A 27,114-nucleotide genomic window follows, 5' to 3' on the forward strand; every position below is an offset into this window, starting at 1 on the left:
GCATTTAATTTTCATTTATCTCTAACTGAAAGCTGCTGAGTACGTGGTGTTTCAAAACCTTCCACGACCTAACTTGCTTTGGTCGAGTCCTCCACTGTGTTTCCTATACAGGTCATCTTACAAAAACCAAAGACATCATTTGTGTGAGTTTCAATAAATGTGGGAATAGACTTTCTAGTTAAAAATAAATCAAAAGCCCCATTTAATGCAATTGTTTCATTGATTATAATGAGCCAGTGCTTCCACGGATAGTGCAGCCAGTGAAAGAATAGTACCAGTGAATGGAATAATGCCAAGTCCCACCAGCTAGATGTTGGATTTCATGCCTGTCAATTTATTACAATCCAGTCAGAAGGCTGGATAAACCTTTTGGCCTGCCATTCACAGCATATCACTTTTGGACAAAGAGCATTTGTCTTCCACACAGCGACTCCAAGTTAGTTAGAGAGCAGATATTGAAATCTGCAATGAACACCCAGCACTTATTAGTTCCACAGCAAGCTAAATAAATGTTAGTGAGACATTTCAATGGTATTGTGGGAGCAAATTAAGTGTGATGGTGGTGAGTGAATGGATAAAAGATACTTGACAAAATATAAATGTTCTTAAAACCCATACATGTAGAAGTGCGATGGACAAATGATGAGATCTAGAGAGCTGCAAAGCAGCCATGAAGTTGAAACACGTTTTAAATTTCCTGCAAAAATCATTTTAAGATCAAAAGACTAATTTCTTGAGCCGGCACAGTCTCAGTAAGTATGTAACGACCCATTTAAACTCACTTAGCTTGGTTGAGCTTGCCCGATGCTAGGAGAGTCTGGACTGTGTGCCAGCGCCCACCTTTCCCAACCTTGCCATTGGCAGCTTCACCCCGATTACTGTTGGAAGATCCGCTGCTCTTCATGCTGTTGCTGCGGGTTTGCTTCTCGGCCGTGCGTGTTTCTTTTTCAGCTACTGGAGCTTTGTTACCGGACATGAGAGAGCCACTAGTACGGACAGGAAGCAGAGTGGACAGAGAGTGAGTCAGCCCTGATTGAAGATTGGAGCAAAGCAGTTCTGCTGCTAAAGTGCAACAGTGCACAGCTACAAGAATCCTTTCTTTCAAAGCTCAAAAAAAATACAGCAAAAGGGGATTAAACAGTCAGAGAAATTCTGTCAACACCCATATTATTGATCAGACAACCATTTTCATATATAGCCTTTCTTTAAAGTTAGTTCTACTACACAGTGTAATGTAGGGAACACTTGTACAGGCCTCAACGAGCAACCCTTTGCTGTTCCACATTTGGGAGAAGGATCAGATGAGGAAAGATTTTCAGCTGTGAACATCAAGCAAGGTACATGATCAGGAGGGTTGTTTGTCTCCATGGGGTCAAGTTGTCCATGGGGTTGTAGCGGGGTTGGGAGTGGGAGCGAGTGGATGATTGGTTGGATGGGTGGGAGACAGAGGAGGGAAGGGTTACATATTATAGACAACCAAACCATTGAAAGAAACTCACTTGAGTGAAAGTCGTGGGTCACCATAAGGTGCATAAGGCGAAATGTTTAGAATGAACTCCTTTGGAGGGTAGGAACTCCATTTCTTTTGTACTGTGCTGTCATTGTTATTCCAAAAGTCTTTGTCAAGATCACTAGAGCAGCAGAGAGAGAAGAGGGAAAACACAACAGAAGCTGAAATATGAAACAAACGACGGTTAAATTCAGGAATTTGTCTTTCTTATCACTGAAGGTGGTCAGATGGTGATAGAATTTCCTGTCAGAGGAAGCACCATTAAACAACTGGGTTCAACAGGGATTGACAGTCTTACAGTGATAATGTCCAAATCTTTGGGAAACTTAAAATCATAACTTTTCTCTAAGGTTTGGCTTAAAGAGAAAACAAGTATGTTAGTCAAGGGACTTAAGAACATTAACATTCTGCTAAGAGGGAGACATACTGCAGGAAGAAAAAAAGCTAGAGTTTGTTACTCAGGAGCAAATCAAGTTAGATACAATGGAAAATGACTTCCTCTTTGACAAAGATAACTCTTTGACAAAGCTCACAGTAATTGAACTAAAATTAATACCGATTGAAGACATGATGGGTCTGTAGTAATTTGAGCACATTATGTACACATGCCCCTAAATCGCCACTGCACAATGGGGCCTTATTCCTGAAGACATAGCTAAAGTATTGAGGAAGCATTTGCCCAAATGCATTCACCCTAATGTATGACGCCACTCAGCTTGTTTAGCAGATTTTGAGACGTTCTGCTACTGTGCTTATAAACACCACTTCTGCTGATCTTTCATTCACAAAACCTTGCTTTATATTTTAAATGCGGCATTTGATTATAGTAAACCTCCGACTTCAAAAGACCATCTGTATACCCTGAACTGTTTAATTAATTGGAACCTATTATCACACATATTATGAAGTGACTCGATCCAAAAGAAAATTCATACTTGAGTACTTGAATAAGGGGGCGGGAAAGAGAGAGAACATCAAACACGTATGGTTAGGCAACAGTAGTGCTTCACCACACCTCTAACAAGAACAGTGAACTCTAACAGACATCATTTGTAAGCCAGATAAAACTAGTCACTGCAAGCATGTCATTCTGAGAAACACTGTTCAAATTGATTTATCAAATATCATCATAAAATTCTAAATAAATCATCCCAAAATATTATATATGAATTGGGCCTTGCAACAAAGCAAATTAATATATTTCTGATATGTACCAAATAGCCTTAACCCTTCCCAGGACTATAGAAGTATTTATTTATTTATCGTGTTCCAAAAAGTTCAATTTGTTTCTCCAAGCCATTTGTGTCATGTGACTGTCCTTCTACTTTGATCTCTGCCAAGATTAAGAACACCGAGGGTGACATAACTATTGGACTCCAAGACATAAACAGCGGTTGGGTAAAGAGACATCACTTTCTAGTAAATAATTGCCACTGTTGTTTACTGATGCAAATGACAATAATAACAAAATAAAGGCTACGTCTCACTGACATCACAAAATACAGGCTACATCCTACCACTGTGGATAGAAGTATTTACCTTTCTGCAGTAATTTTTTGTGTTTACTACAGCGAGAGATGTCAGTGTCAGCGTGGGATGGATTTTTTTACCTGCCACTTTTAACATTAAATACTGCAAGGCCTTCGATAAAAGGTTTAATTCAGAATAAATCTCCTTCTATACTATCTTATCAAGCACTAACAGGTCAAGAATAGAACATGTTAGAAACAGCATACTGTGTCCATGACACTACCGATGAAGTACTCTTAGTTAAGGTACAGCAGAGTTATTGGCAGAGTAAAGCTCCCTCTACAGTGCACTATCAAGCACTATCCCCCATAGCAAGCAAGTATAATACATGCAGAGTAAAGCTCCATTGGTGCTGTCCTATCAACCAATCCCAGGTCAGGCATAATAATTGGAATAAAAACAGTGCAAGCATCAATGCATAGCTTGACATGGTGTCGGAGGGTTTCATATTTCTAGAGTATAAGGAGGAGTTCTACAGATGGAATGGTTTTGCCAAACCAAAACAGTACCAGTATCCTTGCAGGGAGAGCGAATAGAGCAGGGAAAATTGAAACGACCAAGGCCGAGCAGTCAGTATGGATCGGTCAAGGGCAGATTGACTCATTTAATTGAATTTTGAGAGAAAATCACGAAGAAGAGATAAAGAGAAATCAGTGGACATCGGTTTAATGTCTCGTGTATAAATGGATTTTCAGGTAGATTGATAAGGTGCTACATAAGAGATTTGCTTTGAAGATTAAGGCACGTAGATAGAGAGATGGCTCGGGCATAGAAAGCAAGAGTACAGATAAATAGATGCTTTTCGATTGGCAGAACGAGAGTAGTGATGTGTTTAGGGATCTGTGCTGGGACCACTTTTGTTTCTATTTTTATAAATGACTTGGACATAAACACAAGAGGAATGATACCAAAGTTTGCTGACAGTTCTGAATTAGGAAACATAGCAAACTGTGAGGAAGAATGCAGGAGATTGTCAGACAGAGATAGGTTAGTGGGGTGGGCAAATATGTGGCAGATGCAGTTCGGTGGGGTTAGCACTTAAGTAAGCGGTTTAGTAGTATGAACCATATGGAACTGGAATGAGATTTCACAAGCTCATTTAATTTCAATTAAGCCCATAACACATGTCAGCAAGAGATCCTCATTGCTGCTGGAGATTATTTTTCCAAATTTTACAAATTTTGCTTGAAATTCTAATAGATAATTATCCTCGACTCCCACTAGAAGAACACTCCTTATTGAATCAACATGACAATCCTAGTTCTCCTATCAACCAGTCTGATGATTTCTCAAAAATAAGATTACAAATTTAGTACCAGCTTCTGTTAAGTTTTGGGGCACCACACTTTAGGAAGGATGTCACTCCCTAGGAGAGAGTGCAGACGAGATTTACTAGAATGGTAACAGGGATGACAGACTTCAGTTATGTGGAGAAACTGAGGTTGGTTCTCCTTAGAGCAGAAAAGGTTAAGAGGAGATTCGATAGAGGTGTTCAAATTCATGAATGGGTTGGATCGAGTAAATAAGGAGAATTTGTTTCCAGTAGCTGAAGGGTCGGTAACCAGAGGACACAGATTTAAGGTGATTGGCAAAAGAACCACAGGTGACATGAAGTAACATTATTTTTTTTAAACACAGTGAGTTATTGTGATCTGGAATGCACTACCTGAAAGGCTAATGGAACCAGATTAAATAGTAACACTCAAAAGAGAATTGGATAAATACTTGAAAGAACAATGCAATGGGTAAAGAGCAGGGGTGTGGAATTAATTGGAAATATCTGCCAAAGAGCCAACACAGGCATGATGGGCGTAACAGCCTCCTTCTGCGCTGTATCATTCAATGATTTTTAAGCTATATACCTGAATTTACTAGGGACCAGGCTGCGAATTGACATTTAGAATTTTCATTGTCTGCAGAGGGGAATTTTACTTCCCAGTGTAGTCTGGTTTGCACCTACAACCCATATTCCCCGCGGGGCAACTACATCACTTAGTGCTCTTTTCCTTCAATATATGAATGAGCCAGAATTGTTGACATAGCAAGAAGCAGAGTTTTGGAATAATCTCTATCCTAGATATATTTGCTATCAGTTGTTCTACGTAAATATGTAACAAACTCCAAATATACAAGCTAAGAACTCATCAAAAGGTCAAGCACTTGCTGGTAACAAGTACGCCTTTCCTAGACGGGAGGATGTCTAAAGGGAATATGAAAAGTTTAGGAAAGAAGTAAAAAAAACAATTAGGAAGGTAAAGAGAAACTACAAAATTAAATTATCAAGGAATATAAAAAGAAATAGTAACGTTTTCTACAGACACATAAATAACCAGATACTAGGAAAATGATTGGGCCAATAAGAGATGCACACAGTAAATTCATAGGTAATGACAGTGAAATGGCAGAAATATTACATAATTACTTAGCCTCAGTAATTACCAGGGCGACTAACATGGTGGGCATGACATTAGAAGAGATCAAAAAAGCCATAAAGACATTTAAGATAGAGGATAAAACTCCCTGCTCCAGATGGATTGCATCCACGCATATTAAAAGACGTTAGGGAAGAGATAGCAGAGGTACTATTACATACATATATATTATTAGAAAAGGGAATATTGCCAGAGGACTGGTGAACAGCTAATGTGATTCCTATATTTAAAAAGGAAGATAGAACAATCCAGGGAACTATAGACCAATTAGCTCAATGTTGGTAGTAGGAAAGATACAAGAATCTTCACTAGAAGATGTAATAGAAAAGCATCTAGAAACTGAAAATATAATAAAGAGTAGTCAGCAAGGATTTCAAAAGGGAAGGTCATGCTTGATCAACCTTTGAATTCTTTAAAGTGCAGGGAGTCATCATCATAGGCAGTCCCTCGGAATCGAGGAAGACTTGCTTCCACTCTAAAAGTGAGCTCTCAGGTGACTGTACAGTGCAATACGAGAACCACAGCCTCTGGGACAGACAGTGGTTGAAGGAAAGGGTGGGTGGGGAGTCTGGTTTGCCGCATGCTCTTTCTGCTGCCTGCGCTTGGTTTCTGCATGCTCTTGGCGATGAGACTCGAGGTGCTCAGCGCCCTCCCGGATGCTCTTCCTCCACTGAGGGCGGTCTTTGGCCAGGGACGCCCAGGTGTCGGTGGGGATGTTGCACTTTATCAGGGAGACTTTGAGGGTGTCCTTGTAACATTTCCTCTGCCCACCCGGGGCTCGCTTGCCATGTAGGAGTTCCGAGTAGAGCGCTTGCTTTGGAAGTCTTGTGTTGGGCAAGCGGACAATGTGGCCCGCCCAACGGAGCTGGTCGAGTGTGGTCAGTGCTTCGATGCTGGGGATGTTGGCCTGATCGAGAACACTGACGTTGGTGCGTCTATTCTCCCAAGGGATATGCCAGATCCTTGGTGGTATTTCTCCAGCGATTTGAGGTGTCTCTGAGCCATACAGGAGGATGGGTATCACTTCAGCCCTGTAGACCATAAGCTTGGTGCCAGATTTGAGGGCCTGACTTCGAACACTCTCTTCCTCAAGCGACCAAAGGCTGCGCTGGCGCACTGGAGGCGGACCTCGTCGTCGAAGTCTGCTCTTGCTGATAGAAGGCTCCTGAGGTATGGAAAGTGGTCCACGTTGTCCAGGTCCGCGCCATGGATCTTGATGACTGGGAGGGGCAGTGCTGTGTGGCGGGGTCAGATTAGTGGAGGACCTTTGACTTACGGATGTTTAGTGTAAGGCCCATGCTTTCGTACGCCTCAGTGAAGATGTTGACGATGGCATGGAGTTCAGCCTCTGAATGTGCGCAGACGCAAGCATCATCCGCGTACTGTAGTTCGACGACAGAGGATGGGTTGGTCTTGGATCTAGCCTGGAGGCAACGAAGGTTGAACAGGTTCCCACTGGTTCTATAGTTTAGTTCCATTCCAGCGGGGAGCTTGTTGAATGTGAGGTGGAGCATTGCAGTGAGGAAAATTGAGAGGAGGGTTGGCGCGATGACGCTGCCCTGCTTGACCCCGGCCCAGACATGGATTGGGTCTGTGGTGGATCTATTGGTCAGGATCATGGCTTGCATGTTGACGTGAAGCAGGCAGAGGATAGCGACAAACTTTTGGGGGCAGCCGAAACGGAAGAGGACGCTCCATCGTCCCTAGTGGTTAACAGTGCCAAAGGCCTTTGTAAGGTCAAAGAAGGCCATGGCCAAGTACTGGCACCTGCTTGACTACATCATCGTTCGAGCAAGTGATCGCAAGTACGTGCGGATCACCCACACCATGACAGGAGCCGACTGCTGGACGGACCACCGCCTAATCCATTTCGTCATCAACATTAATATAGCCCTAACACGACGAGGGCAACAGAAGCAATGCCGCAGAAAAATCAACGCCGGGGCACTCAAAAGACCCAGCTAAGAGAGCCCTATACTTCCAGCACCTCACTGCCAACCTGGCGACTCTGGATGACCCCGAGACGCAGAGTGCCCACAGCGCTTGGTCTGCCCTCCAGGCCACCATAACCAGTGCCTGCGAAGAGATGCTCAATCACTCAACCAGAAAGCACCAGGACTGGTTTGATGAGAATGACCAGGAGATCCAGAAGCTAATAAACCGCAAGTGCAGAGCATTTCTGAACCGAAAACAACAACCCAACTTTGGAGCAGCAAAGCAGCTTTACAGACGGCTAAAGGTTGAGGTCCAACAAAAAACCGTGACCTAAAGAATAGATGGGGGTGGAGAAAGCACAGGAGATTCAGCAGCTGGCCGACAGCCATGATGTGCGAGGATTCTTCACCGCAGTTAAGTCCCAAGCACCCAAGGCCCCACCACACTGCTGGCCAAGAATGGGGAGACACTCATTAAGGACACCTAGGCAGTCAGAATCTGCTGGAACGAGTACTTCGAAGATCTCCTTAATCAGGACTCTGCCTTTGACACGAGTGTCCTCAACTCCATCCCGCAGCATGTTACTCGCCATCATCTCAGCAAAACCCCAGCCATGCACGAGGTAGAAAAGGCCATCCGTCAGCTCAAGAACAACAAGGCATCAGGAGCGGATGGAATCCCCGCTGAGGCACTAAAGTATGGCGGAGAGGCACTATTGGCACAAATGCATGACCTCATTTCTCTTATCTGGAAGGAGGAGTGCATGCCTGGAGATCTGAGAGATGCCGTAATCGTGACCACCTTTAAAAAAGGGGACAAGTCCGACTGCAGCAACTACAGAGGAATCTCCCTGTTGTTGGGCACTAGGAAAGTCATTGCTAGAATCCTCCTCAAACGTCTTCTCCCTGTGGCTGAGGAGCTCCTCCTGGAGTCACAGCGTGGATTCTGGCCACTATGGGGTACAATGAACATGATCTTTATGGCGCGATAACTTCAAGAGAAATGCAGGGAACAGCACCAACCCTTGTACATGGCCGTCTTTGACCTTACAAAGGCCTTTGACACTGTTACAAATAGTAATAAAGGATGATATCAGTGCAGTAGTGAGAAATGATATTGACTCAGAAGATTAAGATGTAGGATCAGTTTGGGTGGAGATGAGAAATAATAAGGGAAAGAAGTCACGAGTGGTAGTGGTCTATAGGCCCCCAAACAGTAGCCACTCTGTGGCACAGAGTGTAAATCAAGAAATAATGGAGGCTTGTAAGAAAGGTACAGCAATAATCATGGACGATTTTAATCTTCAGATTGATTGGACAAATCAAATTGGCAAAGGTAGCCTTGAGGAAGAGTTCATAGAGTGTAAGCGGGATGGTTTCTTGAAACAATACGTTGTGGAACCAACCAGGGAGCAGACTATTTTAGATCTTGTAATGTGTAACCAGTCTGGATTAATTAATGATCTTGTAGTGAAGGATCCTCTTAGGAAGAGTGTTCATAGCATGGTAGAATTTCAAATTCAGTTTGAGGGTGAAAAAGCTAGGTCTCAAACTAGTGTCCTGAACTTAAATAATGGTAATTACAAAGGTATGAAGGCAGAGTTAATTAAAGTGGACTGGAAATATATTAAAGGGTAAGACTGTAGAAAAGCAGTGGCAAACATTTAAGGAGATATTTCATAACTCTCAGCAAAGATTTATTCCAGTGAGAAAAAAAAGATGCTCAGAGCAAGATGAACCATCCGTGGTTAACTAAGGAAGTAAAGGACGGTATCAAATTGAAAACAAAAACATACAATGTTGCGAAGGAAAGTGGAAGGCCATAGGATTGGGAAATGTTTAGAAACCAGCAAAGGATGACTAAAAAAAATGATAAAGACAGAGAAGATAGTATGTGAGAGTAAACTAACAAGAAATATAAAAACAGACAGTAAGAGTTTCTACAGGTATATAAAAAGGAAATAGCTAAAGTAAACGTTGGTCCCTCAGAGGATGGGACTGGAGAATTAATAATGGGAAACGAGGAAACGGCAGAGGCTGTGAACAAATCGGTCTTGTATTGGTCTTCATGGTAGAGGACACTAAAAACATCCCAATCATAGATAATCAAGTGGCTCTTGGTGGGGCGGGGGGGGGAGAACTTAAAACAATCACTATCACTAGAGATAAAGTACTTGGAAACTAATGGGACTAAAGGTGGACAAGTCCCCTGGACCAGATGGCCTGCAACCTAGTGTCTTGAGAGGTGGCTGCAGAGATAGTGGATGCATTGGTTGTAATCTACAAAAATTCCCTGAATTCTGGAGGCGCCCCAGTGGACTGGAAAACCGCAAATGTAACACCCTTATTTAAGAAAGGAGGGAGACAGAAAGCAGGAATCGATAGACCAGTTAGCCTAACATCTGTCATTGAGAAAATGCTGGAGTCCATCATTAAGGAAGTAGTAGCAGGACATTTAGAAAATCATAATTCAGTCAAGCAGAGTCAGCATGGTTTTATGAAAGGGAAATCATGTTTGACAAATTTGCTGGAGTTCTTTGAGAATGTAATAAGCAGAGTGGATAAAGGGGAACCAGTGGATGTGGTGTATTTGGATTTCCAGAAAGCATTCGATAAGGTGCCACACAAAAGGTTACTGTACAAGGTAAGAGCTCATGGGGTTGGGGGTAATATATTAGCATGGATAAAGGATTGGCTAACTAACAGAAAACAGAGAGTCGGGATAAATGGGTAATTTTCAAGTTGGCAACCAGTAGGATGACACAGGGATCAGTGCTGGGGCCTCAACTATTTACAATTTATATTAATGACTTGGATGAAGGGACCAAGTCTAATGTAGCCAAGTTTGCTGATGATACAAAGATGGGTGGGAAAGCAAATTGTGAAGATGATGCAAAGAATCGACAAAGAATAATAGATAGGCTCAGTGAGTGGGCAAAAATTTGGCAGATGGACTATAATGTGAGAAAATGTGAAGTTATTCACTTTGGTAGGAAAAATAAAAGAGCAAATTATTATTTAAATGGGGAGCAATTACAAAATGCTGTAGTACAGCGGGATCTGGGGGTTCTTATATATGAAACGCAAAAAGTTAGCATGCTGGTACAGCAAGTAATCAGGAAGGCAAATGGAATGCTGGCCTTTATTGCAAGGGGGATGGAGTATAAAAGTAGATAAGTCCTGCTCCAACTGTACTGGGCGTTGGTAAGACCACACCTGGAGTACTGCGTACAGTTTTGGTCTCCTTATTTAAGGAAGGATACACGTGCATTGGAGGCAGTTCAGAGAAGGTTCACGAGGTTGATTCCTGAGATGAAGAGATCGTCATATGAACAAAGGTTGAGCAGGTTGGGCCTTTACTCATTGGCGTTTAGAAGAATGAGAGGTGATCTTATTGAAACATCTAAGATTCTGAGGGGGCTTGACAGAGTGGATGCAGAGAGGATGTTTCCCCTCGTGAGGGGAATCTAGAACTAGGGGGCATAGGGCCCGAAATTGGTGGACTTACTGACTGCTGCCGCCGAGTTTTCTGGGCGGCCTCCCCTTTGGTGGAGGCATCCGGCCGGCGGGGAGAGAAGACCGCTGGGTACTACCCGCTGGCGTACGCCGGCGTGCAACTTGCAGAAGAGTCCTCCCGCCCGCCGAGCTGCCAGTTTAGTCCGGGCGGTCCTCCACTGCAGCAGGGGGAAAGACCACCGCGTGGAGGCAAGTCTAACCTCAATGGTAAGTATGAAGACCTGCAAAAAAAGGTTAGTCCATTTCTTTACTTTTTTTACTGGGATTCAGATGGATGGGGGTCCCCTGAAGGATTTGTAGTGTTTTTTTAAAATGTTTTGAAAATTTTTCATTTCAACAGTTTCCCCGCCCCCACAACCCCCCCCCCCCCCGCCCCCCACCCTCAGGCCCGTCTCAATCCTTGGCGGTACTTTGCCGAGGATCGCATTTGCCGCCGAGAATGGGAGCTACCGTCCACTGCTGCCCAGAATCGACGCACAAGTCCCATTTTTGTCACCGGTCGGTCTTTCCCAGATTTTTCCATGAAACGTCCGCCCGAAGTACCGTCAGGATCTCAGTGGTCCTTTGGACGATACTTGGGCGGACCTTATTTCCACCAATTTCGGGCTCCAAGTTTCAGAATAAGGGGTCGCCCATTTAAAACAGAAATGAGGAGGAATTTCTTCTCTCAGGGTTGTGAATCTTTGGAATTCTCTACCCCAGAGAGCTGTGGAGGCTGGATCTTTGAATATATTTAAGGTGGAGATAGACACATTTTTGAATGATAAGGAAGTCATGGATTATCGGGGAGCGGGCAGGGAAGTGGAGTTGAGGCCAGGATCAGATCTTGTTGAATGGCGGAGCAGGCTCAAGGGGCCAAATGGTCAACTCTTGCTCCTATTTCTTATGTTCTTATGTAACAGAAAGTTTAGGCAAGAGTAATGCAGTATATGTACTATATTTGGATTTTCAAAAGGCCTTCAGTCAGGTACCACAGAGTTGACTCATGACTACGGTCAGAACATGTGTAGTCAGGGGATAAGTAGCATAATGGATAGCTAGCTGGCTACAAAACAGAAGGCAGCGAGTAGAGGTTAAAGGTTGCTAGTCAGACTGACAAAAAGTGGGAAATGGTGTTCCACAAGGGGCCACTGTTGTTCACAATTTACATAACAATTTGGACTCGGGGAAATCAGAAGTACAATTTCAAAATTTGCAGAGAACACTAAATTGAAGGGTATAGTTAATACAGAGGAGAACTGCCACAAAATACAAGAAGACATTAATAAACTTGCAGAATGGACATGTAATTGGCAAATTAACTTCAATATCAATAAGTGTAAGGTGGCACATTTTGGTAGGTAGAATAAGGACACCAAATACTCCTTGGAAAATAACAGTCTAAATGGGGCACAGCAGCAGAGGGATCTGGGAGTACGGATACATAAATCACTAAAAGTAACAACACGTTAATAAGGCCATAAAAAAGCAAATAAAACACCGAGGGGGGGGGGGGGCGGTGGTCATCTCTAGGAGGGATAGAACTGAAAAGCAGAGTAGTTATGTTAAACTAGTATAGAACCTTGTTCGACCACAATTGGCTTCCATATTGTAAAAAGGATATAGAGGGACTAGGGAAGGTGTAAAAATGATTTACTAGAATGTTATCAGAACTGAGAGGTTATCCCCATCAGGAAAGAGTGAACAGGCTGGGTCTTGAGAAGGCCGAGAAGTGAGATGATACAGATCTTTAAGATTATTAAAGGGTTTGATAGAATAGACAGAGAGATGTTGTTTCCACTTGCAGGGGAGACCAGAACTAAGAGCCATAAGTATAAGATAGTCACTAATAACTCCAACAGGGAAGCCAGGAGAAACTTCTTTACCCAGAGAGTGGTGAGAATGTGGAACTCGCTACCACAAGATGTAGTCAAGGTGACTAGATTACATGCATTTAGGGAAACTCGATAAACACATGAGGGAGAAAGGAATAGAAGGATATGTTGATGAGGTTAGATGAAGTAGGGTGGGAGAAGGTTCAAGTGGAGCGAGAGAGAGACCTAGAATGGGACAGGACCGACAAGCCCTTCAGGTGGGGTTGGAGGTAAGTTGCTGCTATGTGTTTTTTCATTCTTTTAATGGGCCCAAGTTTCGGCCTCAGTTGCTCCTGATTTTTTGGAGCAACTGGTGTAGAATGGAGTATCTTAGAAATTCAAATTCTCGGCATTTAGTTTGCTCCAGTTCTAGTCAGTTAGAACAGTTTCACTTTGGAACAGAATTTTTTTTTCAAAAGGGGACGTGTCCGGCCACTTACGCCTGTTTTCAAAGTTTCGGCAGTGAAAACTTACTCCAAACTAACTTAGAATGGAGTAAGTGAAGATTTTTGTACGCTGGAAAAAACCTTGTCTACACTTCAGAAAATCAGGCATAGGTTACAAATCAGGCGTAGGGAATGGGGGTGGTTTAAAGGGAAGTTTACAAACATTAAACACTTCAGTTTTACAAATAAAGAGCCATCATTAATAATAAATGATAAAAACATCAATAAATCAACCAATAAATCAATCAAAAAAAATTAAGAAATAAAAAAATTTTAAATCAATAAATAAAACATTTTCTACTTACTGACTGCATAACCGGGAGCCCTCCAACAACGTGCTAAGATTCCCCCCAGTGTGTCTCTGTCAGTGTCTCTATCTCTCTGTCTGTCTGTCTGTGTCTCTCACTCTCTGTCTGTCAGTGTCTGTGTTTCTGACAGCGAGGGGAGGGGGAGGAGGGGGGTAGAGGGAGAGGAGGGGGGGGCCAGGGGGTGGGGAGGGAAGGGGGAGGGATGGAAGGGGTAGGGATGGGGTAGAAGGGGGAGGTGGGAGGGAAGGGGAAGAAGGGGGAGGGGGGAGGGAAGAGAGGGGAGAGAAGGGGGGGAGGAGAAGGGGAAGGGGGGGAGGAGAAGGGGAAAGGGAATGGAGGAAAGGGAAGCGGGGAAGGGAAGGGGGAAATGGAAGGGGGGGAAAGGGAAGGGGGGAAAGGGAAGGGGGGAAAGGGAAGGGGGGAAAGGGAAGGGGGGAAGGGGGGAAGGTAAGGGGGAAGGGGGGGAAAGGGAAGGGTGGGAAGGGAGAAGGTGGGGAAAGGAGAAGGGGGGGGAGGCTGAACAGGCCGGGCCCAAGACTTCGGGCAGGGCCCGTCCCCAGCACCAGATTTACAGGTAGGTGCCGTTGGGTCGGGTTGGGTCCGGGGTCGGGAGTGCGGGTCGGGTCGGGGGGGCGGAGGGAGGTCGGTTCGGGTCGGAGGGAGGGAGGGAGGGTCAGGTCGGGTGGGAGCGCGGGTCGGGTCGGGTCCGGTCCGGGTGGGGGTGGGGGGGGGGGTCGGGAGCGCGGGTCGGGTCTGGGGGGTTGGTGGGAGGGAGGTCAGTTCGGTTCGGGTGGGAGGGAGGGACGGGTGGGAGTGGGGGGGAGCGCGGGTCCGGGGGTGGGGGAGGCGGGGGGAAGCGGGAGTCGGGTCGGGGTCGGATCCGGTCCGGGGTGGGGGCGAAGCGGGAGTCGAGTCGGGTCGGGAGGAAGCAGGAGCTGGGCGTGGGAGGCAGCCTGATCCACGCAGCCCCAGTGAGGCCATTCAGTCAGGGCTAGGGGCTGCGTGCTTCGGGCTCCTCCCACACAGTTTTGGGCGCCTGGAGCTACTGCACATGCACGCCCACTGTCGCGCGCATGTGCAGAGGTCCCGGCACTGTTTTCAGCACAGGGACCTAGCTCTGCCCCCTACAGCTCGTGCTGCGCCGCGCCTGACTCAAGAGGACCTGCAGGGAGCCGGAGAATCTAAGTTTTTTTAGGCGCACTTTGTGCCGCGAAAAACGGGTGTCCAAGTCGGGGCTGTGCTGTTCTCGGTGCGGCCCGAAACTTGGGCCCAATGTGTTGGGAGCTGGCTGTATGCTTCACTTTGCAGCCTCAGTTCGCACTGTGTCCCTGGTTACCATGGCAGCCTGATCTTTTTGGCGCAGATCAAGGCTCCACCCCCAAAACTAAAGGACAGGTTCGGCCACGCCAAAATGAAGAGATCCAACGGGGTAACTTAGAACATTTTTTTTTGGCGTACTTGGGCCCAGAAAAATCGGGTGTAATTCTTCAAATACACCAAAAAAAAGCTTTGGGGAACATTGAGCTCTATATAACTAGAGAAAAAATCTCTTAGTTGATCAATAGGTCTGTGTGCAGTATAAATATCATCTGCACAGGAAGCAACTGTGGTATTTTGTGCATTGTGCTAGATTGAGTGGTAAGATTTACTGCATTCATCCCATTGAGTTTGCAAAGCTATGCCTGAAGAGCTTCCTCAGGTAATTACGCCTCACTGTGCTCCAAATCTTTGGTAATACACTTTTGAAGAGGAACTATTATCTTGGCTTCATACAATAAGTTTTGTTACCCTATTGTGCTCCCTTTGAGAGCTGTATTTATTTATTTTTTAAACATGTGGCAGTGGGGGCGTGAAAGAACGGGCCAAATTCTCTGACTTCAGTAAACGGGTGTAACTATGCTGCAAAGAATGTCCCACCCATTCTCCTTCATCACCATCTTCCCCATCTGCGTAGAGTCACAGAACGTTACTGCACAGGAGGAGATGATATGGCCTTTTGTGCCTGCGCCAACTCTTTGAATAAGTTAACAGCTTAGTCCCATTCCCCATATGTTCACATTTTTCATTTCAAATATTTATCTCTTTTTTTTTAAGTTATTACAGATTCTGCTTCTATCAATATTTCTGGCATGCCATTCCATGTCCTAACAACTGTCTGCATTCTCCCAACCTCAATGTTTTTTCTTTTGACAATCTTATTACTGACTCACATTCAGTGGAAACATTTGTTCCCTTATCAAAAACCCTCATAAGTTTGAAAACAAATAGAGTGTTAGGTTATTAATATTAATTCAATATTAAATAAACACACCACAGTGTCCTGTACAAGACCTTGGTTAGACCCTAACTAGAATACAGTATCGAGTTCTGGTCCTCTCACATGTTGGGACTCTGAACCTGTGACTCCTCTCATACGGAGCAGGAATACTATTGCAACAATGCATCATCAGTAGGGTAAAACGAATCCATCTCACAATCTAACCCCAGCTCACGTTCCCCATTAGTGGGTAAACAATCCCCACGCTTGGTGAATTCTGATTCACAATAATTGGAAGGATCAAAAAGCGACTGTGTTGGGGTCAGCAGGGTGAAAATCAACAGTAAGCACTGACTCATTGGGACACTTTATTTCAGCAAAATTTGGATTTTTTTCTGCCACTCCCATCCAGTTAGCTCAATTACACAAAATGAGTACCTGAATCAGCTTTCGAGACGGCCAATGAACCAACTCCTCACTGATAAATTCCAAGACCAATTATCCATAGTATTTCTAGGCTCACTGATTCCTGCACTTGTACGAGGCTGTAGGGGTCTTTCATCTTTATGGCCTTTAAGCCCTGGGAAAGGTTCAGAGTAAGGTATCTAGATTAATAACTAGTTTAGAATACCTATTATATTGGGCCTGAAATTGTGGTCAGAGGCTTCCGCAAGTGGATGCCTCCGACCTGAATAAAATCTACGCACTTACCTGATGGTCCCGGAGGTTTGGAGACTTGTGGTTCTGGGTCTCTATGCGTAGGCCTGCGTAGAGGCCCAAGTATCCCAGGGGCGCACGTGACTCACGAGCGCCCCAAGATCGTGTAGGCCGGCCCAACCAATGAAAGAAGGGGGGATCCGTATGTACGGAACCCCCATAAGTATGAATGGGAATACCTCCAAAAATACACATATGCTTAAAATAAATCCCGGGAATGCATGCGATCTGTCACATGCCTAATCCCGGAACTTGTGCGGCCCCTATAGGCGTGTGCACACTTCACACGCATCCATAGGGGCTGCAAATTACGGCCCAATGATAGACTCGGAGAGCTGGATCTTTTCACTCTTGATTGATATTTAAAATGATGAAGAGACTACACTGTGCCTGTGTGGACTGGCTATTTGAGTTAGTCAGGGAGGATAAGGTGACATGCAAATTAATTATGTAAGCGCAGAACTAGGTTAGATGGCAGGAGCTTTTTCTTTTCTTTGAGGATCATAGACCTTCCGAATATATTGCCAGCTCGTTCACAATAGAGATTACTCCAGCCCTCCCTTTCAGGGTCGTGAACCAGAAAAACGTAAGTCTGAGTCATTTTATAGCTTGGCAAAGGAACTGGATCAATATCTGTCAAGAAAAGGTGTTGCAGGTATTGAGTGATTGATAGATCTGGTTGATTCATATGGAGTCGAGAAAGAGAGACCAAGATCTTGGGTAGGGGTGAGGTGGAATCCATTACTAAGATAGTAATACATACTCTAGAAAAGGAGTAGTTTTGGCAGAACAACTACATTTTCTCATTCAAAGTTTTCTTATATTATGATTTCAGAAAGAATCTTAATCTCCAACAGTCTTTCTAGCTCCACTCCTATCTTAAGCTGTAGTATATCGGTATTAATCTTGCCCCAAAGAATTTTGGTAAGCAATTTACTGATGTACAACAATAATTTTGCAGCTTTTGAACAGTGCCTATATCATTCTATATCGTGTGTGAGAACACCACCGCAGGTCGGGGCTATAAATAGAGCTGGAGCGCGGACCCTGGAACATCGTGGGCGAAGGTGCGGCGAATGAGGGTACGGGGCCCAGAAGAGTCGAGGGCCCAGGGGCAGCACGGACCTGCCCACACTGCGATATGTGTGCGCGCACTAGGTCCATGCAGCAGAGCAGGTCTCCAGTTGTTCTGGTTAATCCTTGCCACTGGACCAAGGCCTAGCTCTGCCAAGCCCGTGTGGTGGCTGGTGTGCAACGGTCACCCCACGTTAAAAAGAAAATCCACGCACAGGCACCTTCCACCCCTGGAGTTCAGGACTGGAACATTGAGTCCTTCATTGAAACATCTGTGAACTCTCGTGGAAGCAAGTCATCCTCGTTCGAGGGACCTTTTATGATGATGATATCATCTTTAAAAACAGTATAATGTTATTTCCAAAGCAGATTCAACTTTGTAGTGGTGTCTGCAGGTAGAGGCTATGATGTTTGGTATTACCAATTCAAGTGGATATCGCATAGCTAGTTATTAAAGTGGCTTCCCTTCAATTAGCTACAGGTCCATTAACAGGACACAAGATTTGCCATGGCAAAAAAGTGCTTAAAATTGTGGGGCAGTTGTAATATCTTTCAGACTGTGTCTTGGTTTGCTGTGGTGGTGTATCATTCCTGCTTGTGGCACTTATTTCTCTCCCACATTCCCCATGCTAACCTTTCTTTCCTGCTGCCACTCAACCCCTCATGCTGTGTGGCAACTTTGAATTCACTTCTTTTTTTTTCATGTTATGTTGCAAACATAACTCAGCAACTCAAAGTTATTCATCTTCACTTGACCAAATACCAAAGCAAATTTAAAAAATCTCCATTATTACATTTCTCTGGAACACTTTATATAAAATCATATTAGTTGGGCAACAGAATCATGCCACATGCCATAAGTTCAGTAAGCTGCAGGAATTTTTTGTAGAATAGCAGGCTATGACAGATCACATGCCCTACCTATTATCTGGCGGCAGGAATAGTGGATGCATTGGTTGTAATTTACCAAAATTCCCTGGATTCTGGGGAGGTCCCAGCAGATTGGAAAACTGCAAATGTAACGCCCCTATTTAAAAAAGGAGGCAGACAAAATGCAGGAAAGTACAGACCAGTTAGCCTAACATTTGTGGTTGGGAAGATGTTGGAGTCCATTATTAAAGAAGCAGTAGCAGGATATTTGGAAAAGCAAAATTCGGTCAGGCAGAATCAGCCTGGATTTATGAAGGGGAAGTCAAGTTTGACAAATTTGCTAGAATTTTTTGAGGATGTAACGAACAGGGTGGATAAAGGGGAACCAGTGGATGTAGTATATTTGGACTTCCAGAAGGCATTTGACAAGGTGCCACATAAAAGGTTACTGCACAAGATAAAAGTTCACGGGTTTGGGGGTAATATATTAGCATGGATAGAGGATTGGCTAATGAACAGAAAACAGAGAGTCGGGATAAATGGTTCATTCTCGGGTTGGCAATCATTAACCAGTGGGGTGCCGCATGGATCAGTGTTGGGACCCTAACTGTTTACAATCTATATTAACGACTTGGAGGAAGGGACAGAGTGTAACGTAGCCAAGTTTGCCGACAATGCAAAGATGGGAGGAAAAGCAATGTGTGAGGAGAACACAAAAAATCTGCAAAAAAGACATAGACAGTGAGTGAGTGGGCAAAAATTTGGCAGATGGAGTATAATGTTGGAAAGTATGAGGTCATGCACTTTGGCAGGAAAAATCAAAGAGCAAGTTATTATTTAAATGGAGAAAGATTGCAAGGCCCTGCAGTACAGCGGGATCTGGGGGTACTTGTGCATGAAACACAAATTATTAGTATGCAGGTACAGCAAATGATCAGGAAGGCCAATGGAATCTTGGCCTTTATTGCAAAGGGGATGGAGTATAAAAGCAGGGAAATCTTGCTACAGTCGTACAGGGTATTGGTGAGGCCACACCTGGAATACTGCGTGCAGTTTTGGTTTCCATATTTACGAAAGGATATACTTGCTTTGGAGGCAATTCAGAAAAGGTTCACAAGGTTGAGTCTGGAGATGAGGGGGTTGACTTATGAGGAAAGGTCGAGTAGGTTGGGCCTCTACTCATTGGAGTTCAGAAGAATGAGAGGTGATCTTATCGAAACGTATAAGATGATGTTGGGGCTTGACAAGGTGGATGCAGAGAGGATGTTTCCACTGATAGGGGAGACTTGAACTAGAGGGCATGATCTTAGAATAAGGGGCCGCCCATTAAAACAGATGAGGAGAAATTTCTTCTCTCAGAGGGTTGTGGATCTGTGGAATTCACTGCCTCAGAGAGCTGTGGAAGCTGGGACATTGAATAAATTGAAGACAGAAATAGACAGTTTCTTAAATGATAAGGGAATAAGGGATTATGGAGAGTGGGCAGGGAAGTGGACCTGAGTCCATGATCGGATCAGCCATGATCTTATTGAATGGTGGAGCAGGCTCGAGGGGCTGTATGCCCTACTCCTGCTCCTATTTCTTATGTTCTTAGATCTTCAATTTTTAGCAGGCCTTTGGGTTCAAATTCCTCTTTTATTGAGTCGAGAGAAATGTGTACTACAATGTAACATATTAAAAGAGTCGTTAAATGTCCAGCTCCAATTTTAACAGTCTTGCTTTGACCATGTATTTTATCCATATGATTCTCGGTAGTGGACATTGTGACATTATTCATCTTCAAGCTCAGTATTGTATTATTATTTGCACTGTTCTCAATATTTTCTGCTATTTGAGTACTTTTCCCTTTTTCTGAACATCATTGCTGATTCCATTTTGAATTTACTCTTGAATGACAGGCCCTCTGAATATAAATTTTATTTCTGAAGTTTGGTTATACCTTGTTCTTAACATTTTTATGCTTGGATTTGTGGTTCTATCATATCAACAGCACTTCTTCACTGAACAAGGGTGGTTCTTGATATTTTGCTTCTGCACATTTGGTACAGCGATATCCCAATCTAAGAGTTCGAGACGATCCTTCGCTGTATTGCATTCTAAAGCTTTGGCATAAGTGAAGTCAGCTTCTGAAAGGACTAACTTTTGAATGTATTACCTGAACAGTGCATGAGCTAATCTGCCCCCTGAGCACTCAATCACTTCCCGCACCACCCCGCTCCACCCTCTCAAATTTAGTATTCGGATAACCTCCTCACATGAACTACTTTCTCTATCATGGTGATCTTTTACTTGTCAAATCCATCTGCTGTTAGAGATTTGAGTCATAATTAAATAGCTGCAATGTCATTGAAGGATCTTTGTTCTGGCTTCTCTGGTACTATGTCACAAATGTGTATGTTTTTCCTCATTTAAGATCGGTGCTTTCTTTCTTTCAGACACAATTAGCAATGAAGTATTGCTCCAATCGACCAGCATTCTAACAAAACTTCTATTTTTCTAATATCAAAATTTGCCATTTTAATTTTTTTCCAAATCTCTGCCTCTCTTCAAGAATTGTTTCTTTTAGATTCTTGCCACTGCTACCCTAGATTCCTGCCACTCCCATCTTCTGCCATTGGTACCCTGCTCTGCTCACTGTAACTCGCTACCATGGAAATAACTGCATCACAAACACCAATAAACTTTTCATTTATGGATTCAACATTTATTTTGATGAAACACTGGAATAGCAGCAGTGCAGTTTCTGAATGTTAGTGTATTAAGACTATGGCTATGAAAGTGTAGCATGTGGCTTTTTAAATGTATTGCTGCATTCTAAGTAAGATTGTGATTTCACTCTCATAACAAATTGGCCCCAAATTTATTCAGACATTCTGGGACTCCTACTATAATGCTGCCAGAATGGCTGGGAGCTGTGGCCAGTCCTGGGCATTACACATGGCTTTCCAGTAGCTTTATTTGGGGATAGATCTTCTGCCTGACATGGAGGGGGTGGGACACTCGGTAATCCTGCTTCCTCCGACGTCATGGGGTGTGACATATATTTGCAGGCTGGTACATCAAGTGGCATCCAGAAGGGTACAAGTTGGGGTGGGGGGAGGGAGGGGGGGCAGGGGTGGCGTGAGAGAAGGGGAATGGTACTGGGGCCTGGACGCTTGAAGATAGCTGGGTTTTTAAAAAAAATTCTTAAATGGTCCTTTGACATCTAACAATAGCATTTCTGTCATCTTTGATAGGGGGCATCACAGATGTGTCCCCTTACTGCCCAAAAGCCACTCCAGCCTTTGGCTGCGTGAACTTTGGTAGGGTCAGCAGCAGACAGTGGATGACATTTGTGGGACCATAATCCAAATTCTTAGGATGCAATATAATGATTTACTCTGCATCCAGTCCATCCTGTACTTGATTGGAATGAGGTTGATGATAATATATAAAGGTTGCTTTGCAGAAAGAGCTTAAACCTGAATTTAACCTATACTGATTTGACCTGGGAGTGATTGATGGGAGAGTGCACGGGGAACTTTACTCTGCATCTAAACCACACTGACAGTGCAATGGGAAGCGTTACCCTTTACTTAACCTTTATTTTAATGGTCCTTTGAGGGCTGGTTATTGCCACTGGGTGCAAAATGTCACACATTGTCTGGCGTTGACATCCATCTTTGTTTTAAATATTTATGGATAATTTCATGACATACTAAATACATTTTCACTAAAAGTCACTCGGTAGAGGAGAGCTATTTGGAACTCAATTTAATTCTAAAAATAATTCTACTTTTGTGACCATGTGAAATAATTCTGCCAACCCCATGTTTTACATTTTGGGATCCTACATTTTGGATTGGCAGTAAGGGAGTGTCTTTAACTCCACTGCTTTGTGCAAGAGTTGAATTATAAAACATAACTTATTTAAAATTTGAAATCTAAGGTTTTGTTAATAAAAATATTTGCCGACTAATTATTTCTATGCTAAAATAAATTTTTTTTAAAAAAGCATTGGTTTGAAACTGCTGATACCTACTTCTCTTGCTTGTATATTCAGATGGAGGGCATTTGACAACCTCCTGCCACTGCTGTGACTTCAAACAGGAGAAAACATCAGTGCCAGACATATTTAGAACAGGTGGGGAAACTTATCAATTGCAGAATGTGTCTTTGTTATTGTGATCATTGGTTAATTAACAATTAACTTACAAATATTCTGGTAGTCTTTAAAGGGTTAATGTTTACTACACAAAATGACCTTGAGCTGCCGTTACAGTTAGTGTGCAAATTATTGACGTGCGGCAAACCAGTCCCACCCACCCCTTCCTTCAACGACTATTTGTCTCACCTGTGACAGGGACTGTGGTTCTCGTATTGGAATGTACAGCCACCTAAGAACTCATGTTAAGCAAGTCTTCCTCGATTCCGAGGGACTCCCTTTGATGATAATGAAATTATTGGCATTATAGTCTTTAAGTGCTTTCTCCACAAGTCTGGTAACCTCAATCCCGTTTCCTAATGGCCATGAACTCTCAGTACAGAACTGCCCCTAATGGCACTAAATTGACCATCTCAGTGAGACCACACGATACCTGGTGTGGCAAATGGAAAGCAACAGTGGTTTAATAGCGGGTGTTCTTCTGAGGCTGGGGCTGAAGTACCTTGTTGGGAATTTTATGCATCTAACCATGCTATACCTGAGCTGTGTGCCTGAAATGAAAAGTGCTCTATTTCCCAGCACAAATATCCTTCAGCTTGATGAACACAAAATATTTAGGGAAAAAAAAATCAGAAATTGGGAGGTGTGACTATAAAGAGAAACAATTTATAAGTCATTTTACTGAAAAAGGTTCATTTAAAATAAAGCTGTAATTTACAGATTGGTGCATTTTACACTTGGACCATAAGTTATTACAGGCCAGATTACAAATTACAATTATAATTTGATTGAGGAAAAGTTGGGGGTGGGAACAAAAAAAAAGACCAAGGAAATCGAGCAAATCGCAATGAGATAAGAGCACTTTGAATTGCCTCGATAGGTATTCAGAAACTCTTCGTGGATGTGATAAGGTGTTTAGGCTGCTGTGACATCGTTATAGCATTTCCACCGAAATAAAATTTGGTGATGCACAGAATTATGGAGTACTGACACCTGGGAGACTCTGGCCGAAGACCGCCCGAGGTGGAGAAAGTGCACCCGGGAGGGCGTTGAGTTCTTCGAGTCTCAACGCAGTGCGTGAAGAGATCAAGCGCAGGCAGCAGAAGGAGTGCGCAGCAAACCAGCCCCACCGATCTCTTCCCTCGACGAATGTCTGTCCCACCTATGACAGGGTCTGTGGTTCTCATATTGGACTGTTCAGCCACCAGAGAACTCACTTTGGGAGTGGAAGCAAGTCTGCCTCGATTCCAAGGGACTGCCTATGATAATGACTGGGAGTCAGCATCAAGATTGTAACTTAATCGAGGGCTACAGACAACATTATAAGGCATGAGTAAATCTCAAGTGTACATCACCTAAATCCCAAGACTGGATTACAGAAATTAATGGAAATTAAATGTAGTACTGAAATTATATTGATCGATTAGAAAATCTATTTTGATATTATTGCAGAATAATATTGTAACAAATCATAAAATGATGGGAAGATTTTCTTCTTTCAGGGCCGAGTATATATTTCACTTTTTGTTTCAAAAATGGAATGAAAATGAGAGCTACAAAATCATAAATGATCAACGGGCAACAGACAAGCTCTTTTGGAATGTACCTGTTGTTTGAGGATACAGAGGTCCATTGTCCATTGTGTCATGTACTATGTTGTAAGCTATAACTCTCTCATCCAAGCTTCTACTCTGCAAAATAGTGTCTCAATGTACACCGGCAATGGAATGAAACAGAGAATGGGATGCACAAGATGAAGTAACTCTTTATCTGGTCTTGTCTCAATATCTTGCTGAACTTCTGAAGGCAAAATTCCTCATGTCGCAATTCAGAAAGTGGGATTACCATCATTAGCAAACTTAATGAAAGGACAGAGGGAAGCAATGCATGTTCTGTTGATCAACATCAGGTGTGTCGAATAACGGAATCCCGAGCTAAGTGATGATACAGAATAAGCACCATATAACCATCGAGTCGCTGAAATCCTCGAACATAAGCACCAGGCTTTTATCATTACTGGACCATTTCCAGTACTCGTGCTGCAGACAGTGAACGAAGGCCAGAATATGTGGGCCACAGATATAGGGCCCAGTGTAGAACTATTGCAGTGCTCACCCAGAGAGAGACTGCCCTGTTCCATAGAATTTTCAAGTTAGATATGAAGCAATGTGTACCGCATATAACCTCTACTAAAGTAGACCGTATTAGTCCAGTCCGTCACCGGGTCCTGTACCAGTGGTGGGTAGAACATAAAACCTATATTGGAGATGATTGGACTGGCAATTTTAGTACTCAAATCTTTAAGCTGAATGCTAATTGTGTTTAACTGGAAGAAAAAGTAAAAGTGAAAATCAGATTTAACAAGTTAAAATAACTCAATTTACAATCCACAAGACCTAATTTATAGTTAAAACTTTCACCCAGACTTTGCCCTACAAGCCGTGATCAGCAAAACAGTTCAAATTGATTTAGAGATATTCAACAGCAAGATAACAAAGAAAGGAATTGGATTTGGCTCATTTTCTAGTGTCAGATAGAGATATATTTTCATTGACGTGTGTGACAAACGCCTTGTCTGAAACGGCAGTTTTCCAGCAAATCTCAGTGGACAGAGTAATCTTTATCACTTCATCAGAGCTGCAGGCAACGCCTCTCAGGTTCCAATGCTTAAAAAAGGGAAAAAGTGTCAAACATGGTATATCATTATAGTCTAAAAGCTGTAGCGAATGGCGTTGCAGCTAAAGAACAAAATTGTAATTTTACCCCAATATAAATCACAGGAGTAGTCCCGAGAATTCCTGCTGCCTCTCAGGTTTAACTACACTCTCTTGAGTGCTACAAGGAGGACAAGCCATAAAGTTTTATTCTCATACTTCTTCCCTTCTTCCATTTTTTTCCCTTATTTTGTATAAGCTGCAGGAGAAATAGTCACCATTATTACTGAAGTGGAGCAGTACCTCTCAATGCTGGATTTTGTTCCCTGCCCCAAACAGAACCACACACTTAAAAATCATAAAAGGACAGAGTCAAACACATGACTTTGTGCCTTCTGAGCTGCAAAGATGGTACATCAGATCTCCCTACATATCTGTGGATACACACAGGCTATATGAGGAATGGAAACCTTTGTGAAGAAATTTTGCTGCTGTTCCAAAAAGGTTCATATCACCAAAATGGACGATAAAAACGGACATATGTGAGTGACATCTTAAAACGACAATGAAATATTTATAGTTGAGCAAGGAGCACCATTTATCACTTGAAGCCAACGCAACAACTTTAGTTGGAGAAAAGATCAGTGGCTGTGAGTCTTAACCTTTCCAACCCTTCCCTGATTTTATGCCCACAGCACCTACTTGATGGCTTTCTTCTCATTGCGGCCTCGGTTGGAATCTGGTGTGTTGACTGCTTCCAATGAACTCTTGTGTCTTTTACCCTTTAAAAATAGAGGGGGAAAAAAGAGAGAAATCATTTAATAATAAAGAAATGCATTACATGTTTTACAATAATGATAAAGTGTGTGTTTTGGTGATACCTGTATGTATTTCAGTGGGGAAAATATAAAACATGGGTTTGGTTATAATATAAGAACATAAGGACGTAAGAAATAGGAGCAGGAGTAGGCCATACAGTCCTTCGAGCCTGCTCCACCATTTAATATGAGCATGGCTGATCCGATCATGAACTCAGGTCCACTTCCCAGTCCGCTCTCCATAACCCCTATAGTTTAAGAAACTGTCTATTTCTGTCTTAAATTTATTCAATGTCCCAGCTTCCACAGCTCTCTGAGGCAGCGAATTCCACAGATTTACAACCCTCAGAGAAGAAATTCCTCCTCATCTCAGTTTTAAATGGGCGGCCCCTTATAAGATTATGCCCTCTAGTTCTAGTCTCCCCCATCAATGGAGACATCCTCTCTGTATCCACCTTGTCAAGCCCCCTCATAATCTTTTTATGTTTCGATAAGATCACCTCTCATTCTTCTGAATTCCAATGAGTAGAGGCCCAACCCACTCAACCTTTCCTCATTAGTCAATCCCCTCATCTCCGGAATCAACCTAGTGAACCTTCTCTGAACTGCCTCCAAAGCAAGTATTTCATAAATATGGTTTCTCATTTCTTTTAGTTATAGATTCTGCTGGTTAATTATGACCCTAGATAGTCCAGAACTTAAATCAGGGACCCATGGATGTAATTGTTTTACTCATGTGATGTTCATGTTGGTACATGTGACTAGATGCTGGATCTTGGCTTCCTTTGTGTGTGTCCAAGCACAAGGGAGATCGATCCTTCCATGCTGTATGATTGACTAAGTACTAGAATGTTGCACAGTGGTTATCAATTACATCTTCACACATTCAGAATATCCATTACAAGTCCCAAATATGTAATAAGCACATTAAGGCCCATTTAAAAGTTTGTATATAGGTCTTCCATTGCATTAAGACAAAGGTTTCATTTTAGTATAAAACCGATACAAAGATATGCTGCTTTGAAAATTACACAGGATTACATTACATAGG

General features: G+C 43.2%; 1 protein-coding gene across 1 annotated transcript in view; it reads right to left on the minus strand.

Annotated features, from left to right (window-relative positions):
* Positions 1-26,949, minus strand: part of LOC139279656 (synaptotagmin-7-like) — a 287,107-nt gene extending 260,158 nt beyond the window's left edge. Inside the window, exons 1-4 of the mRNA XM_070898762.1 lie at positions 26,938-26,949; positions 25,948-26,027; positions 1,500-1,631; positions 783-986 (exon numbers count right to left, since the gene is read on the minus strand). Coding sequence (XP_070754863.1) covers positions 783-986; positions 1,500-1,631; positions 25,948-26,027; positions 26,938-26,949 — 428 coding nt within the window. The remainder of the gene's footprint in view (positions 1-782; positions 987-1,499; positions 1,632-25,947; positions 26,028-26,937) is intronic.
* Positions 26,950-27,114: the final 165 nt, after the last annotated feature.

Source organism: Pristiophorus japonicus, chromosome 14 (assembly GCF_044704955.1).
Source record: "Pristiophorus japonicus isolate sPriJap1 chromosome 14, sPriJap1.hap1, whole genome shotgun sequence".
NCBI lineage: Eukaryota > Metazoa > Chordata > Chondrichthyes > Pristiophoridae > Pristiophorus > Pristiophorus japonicus.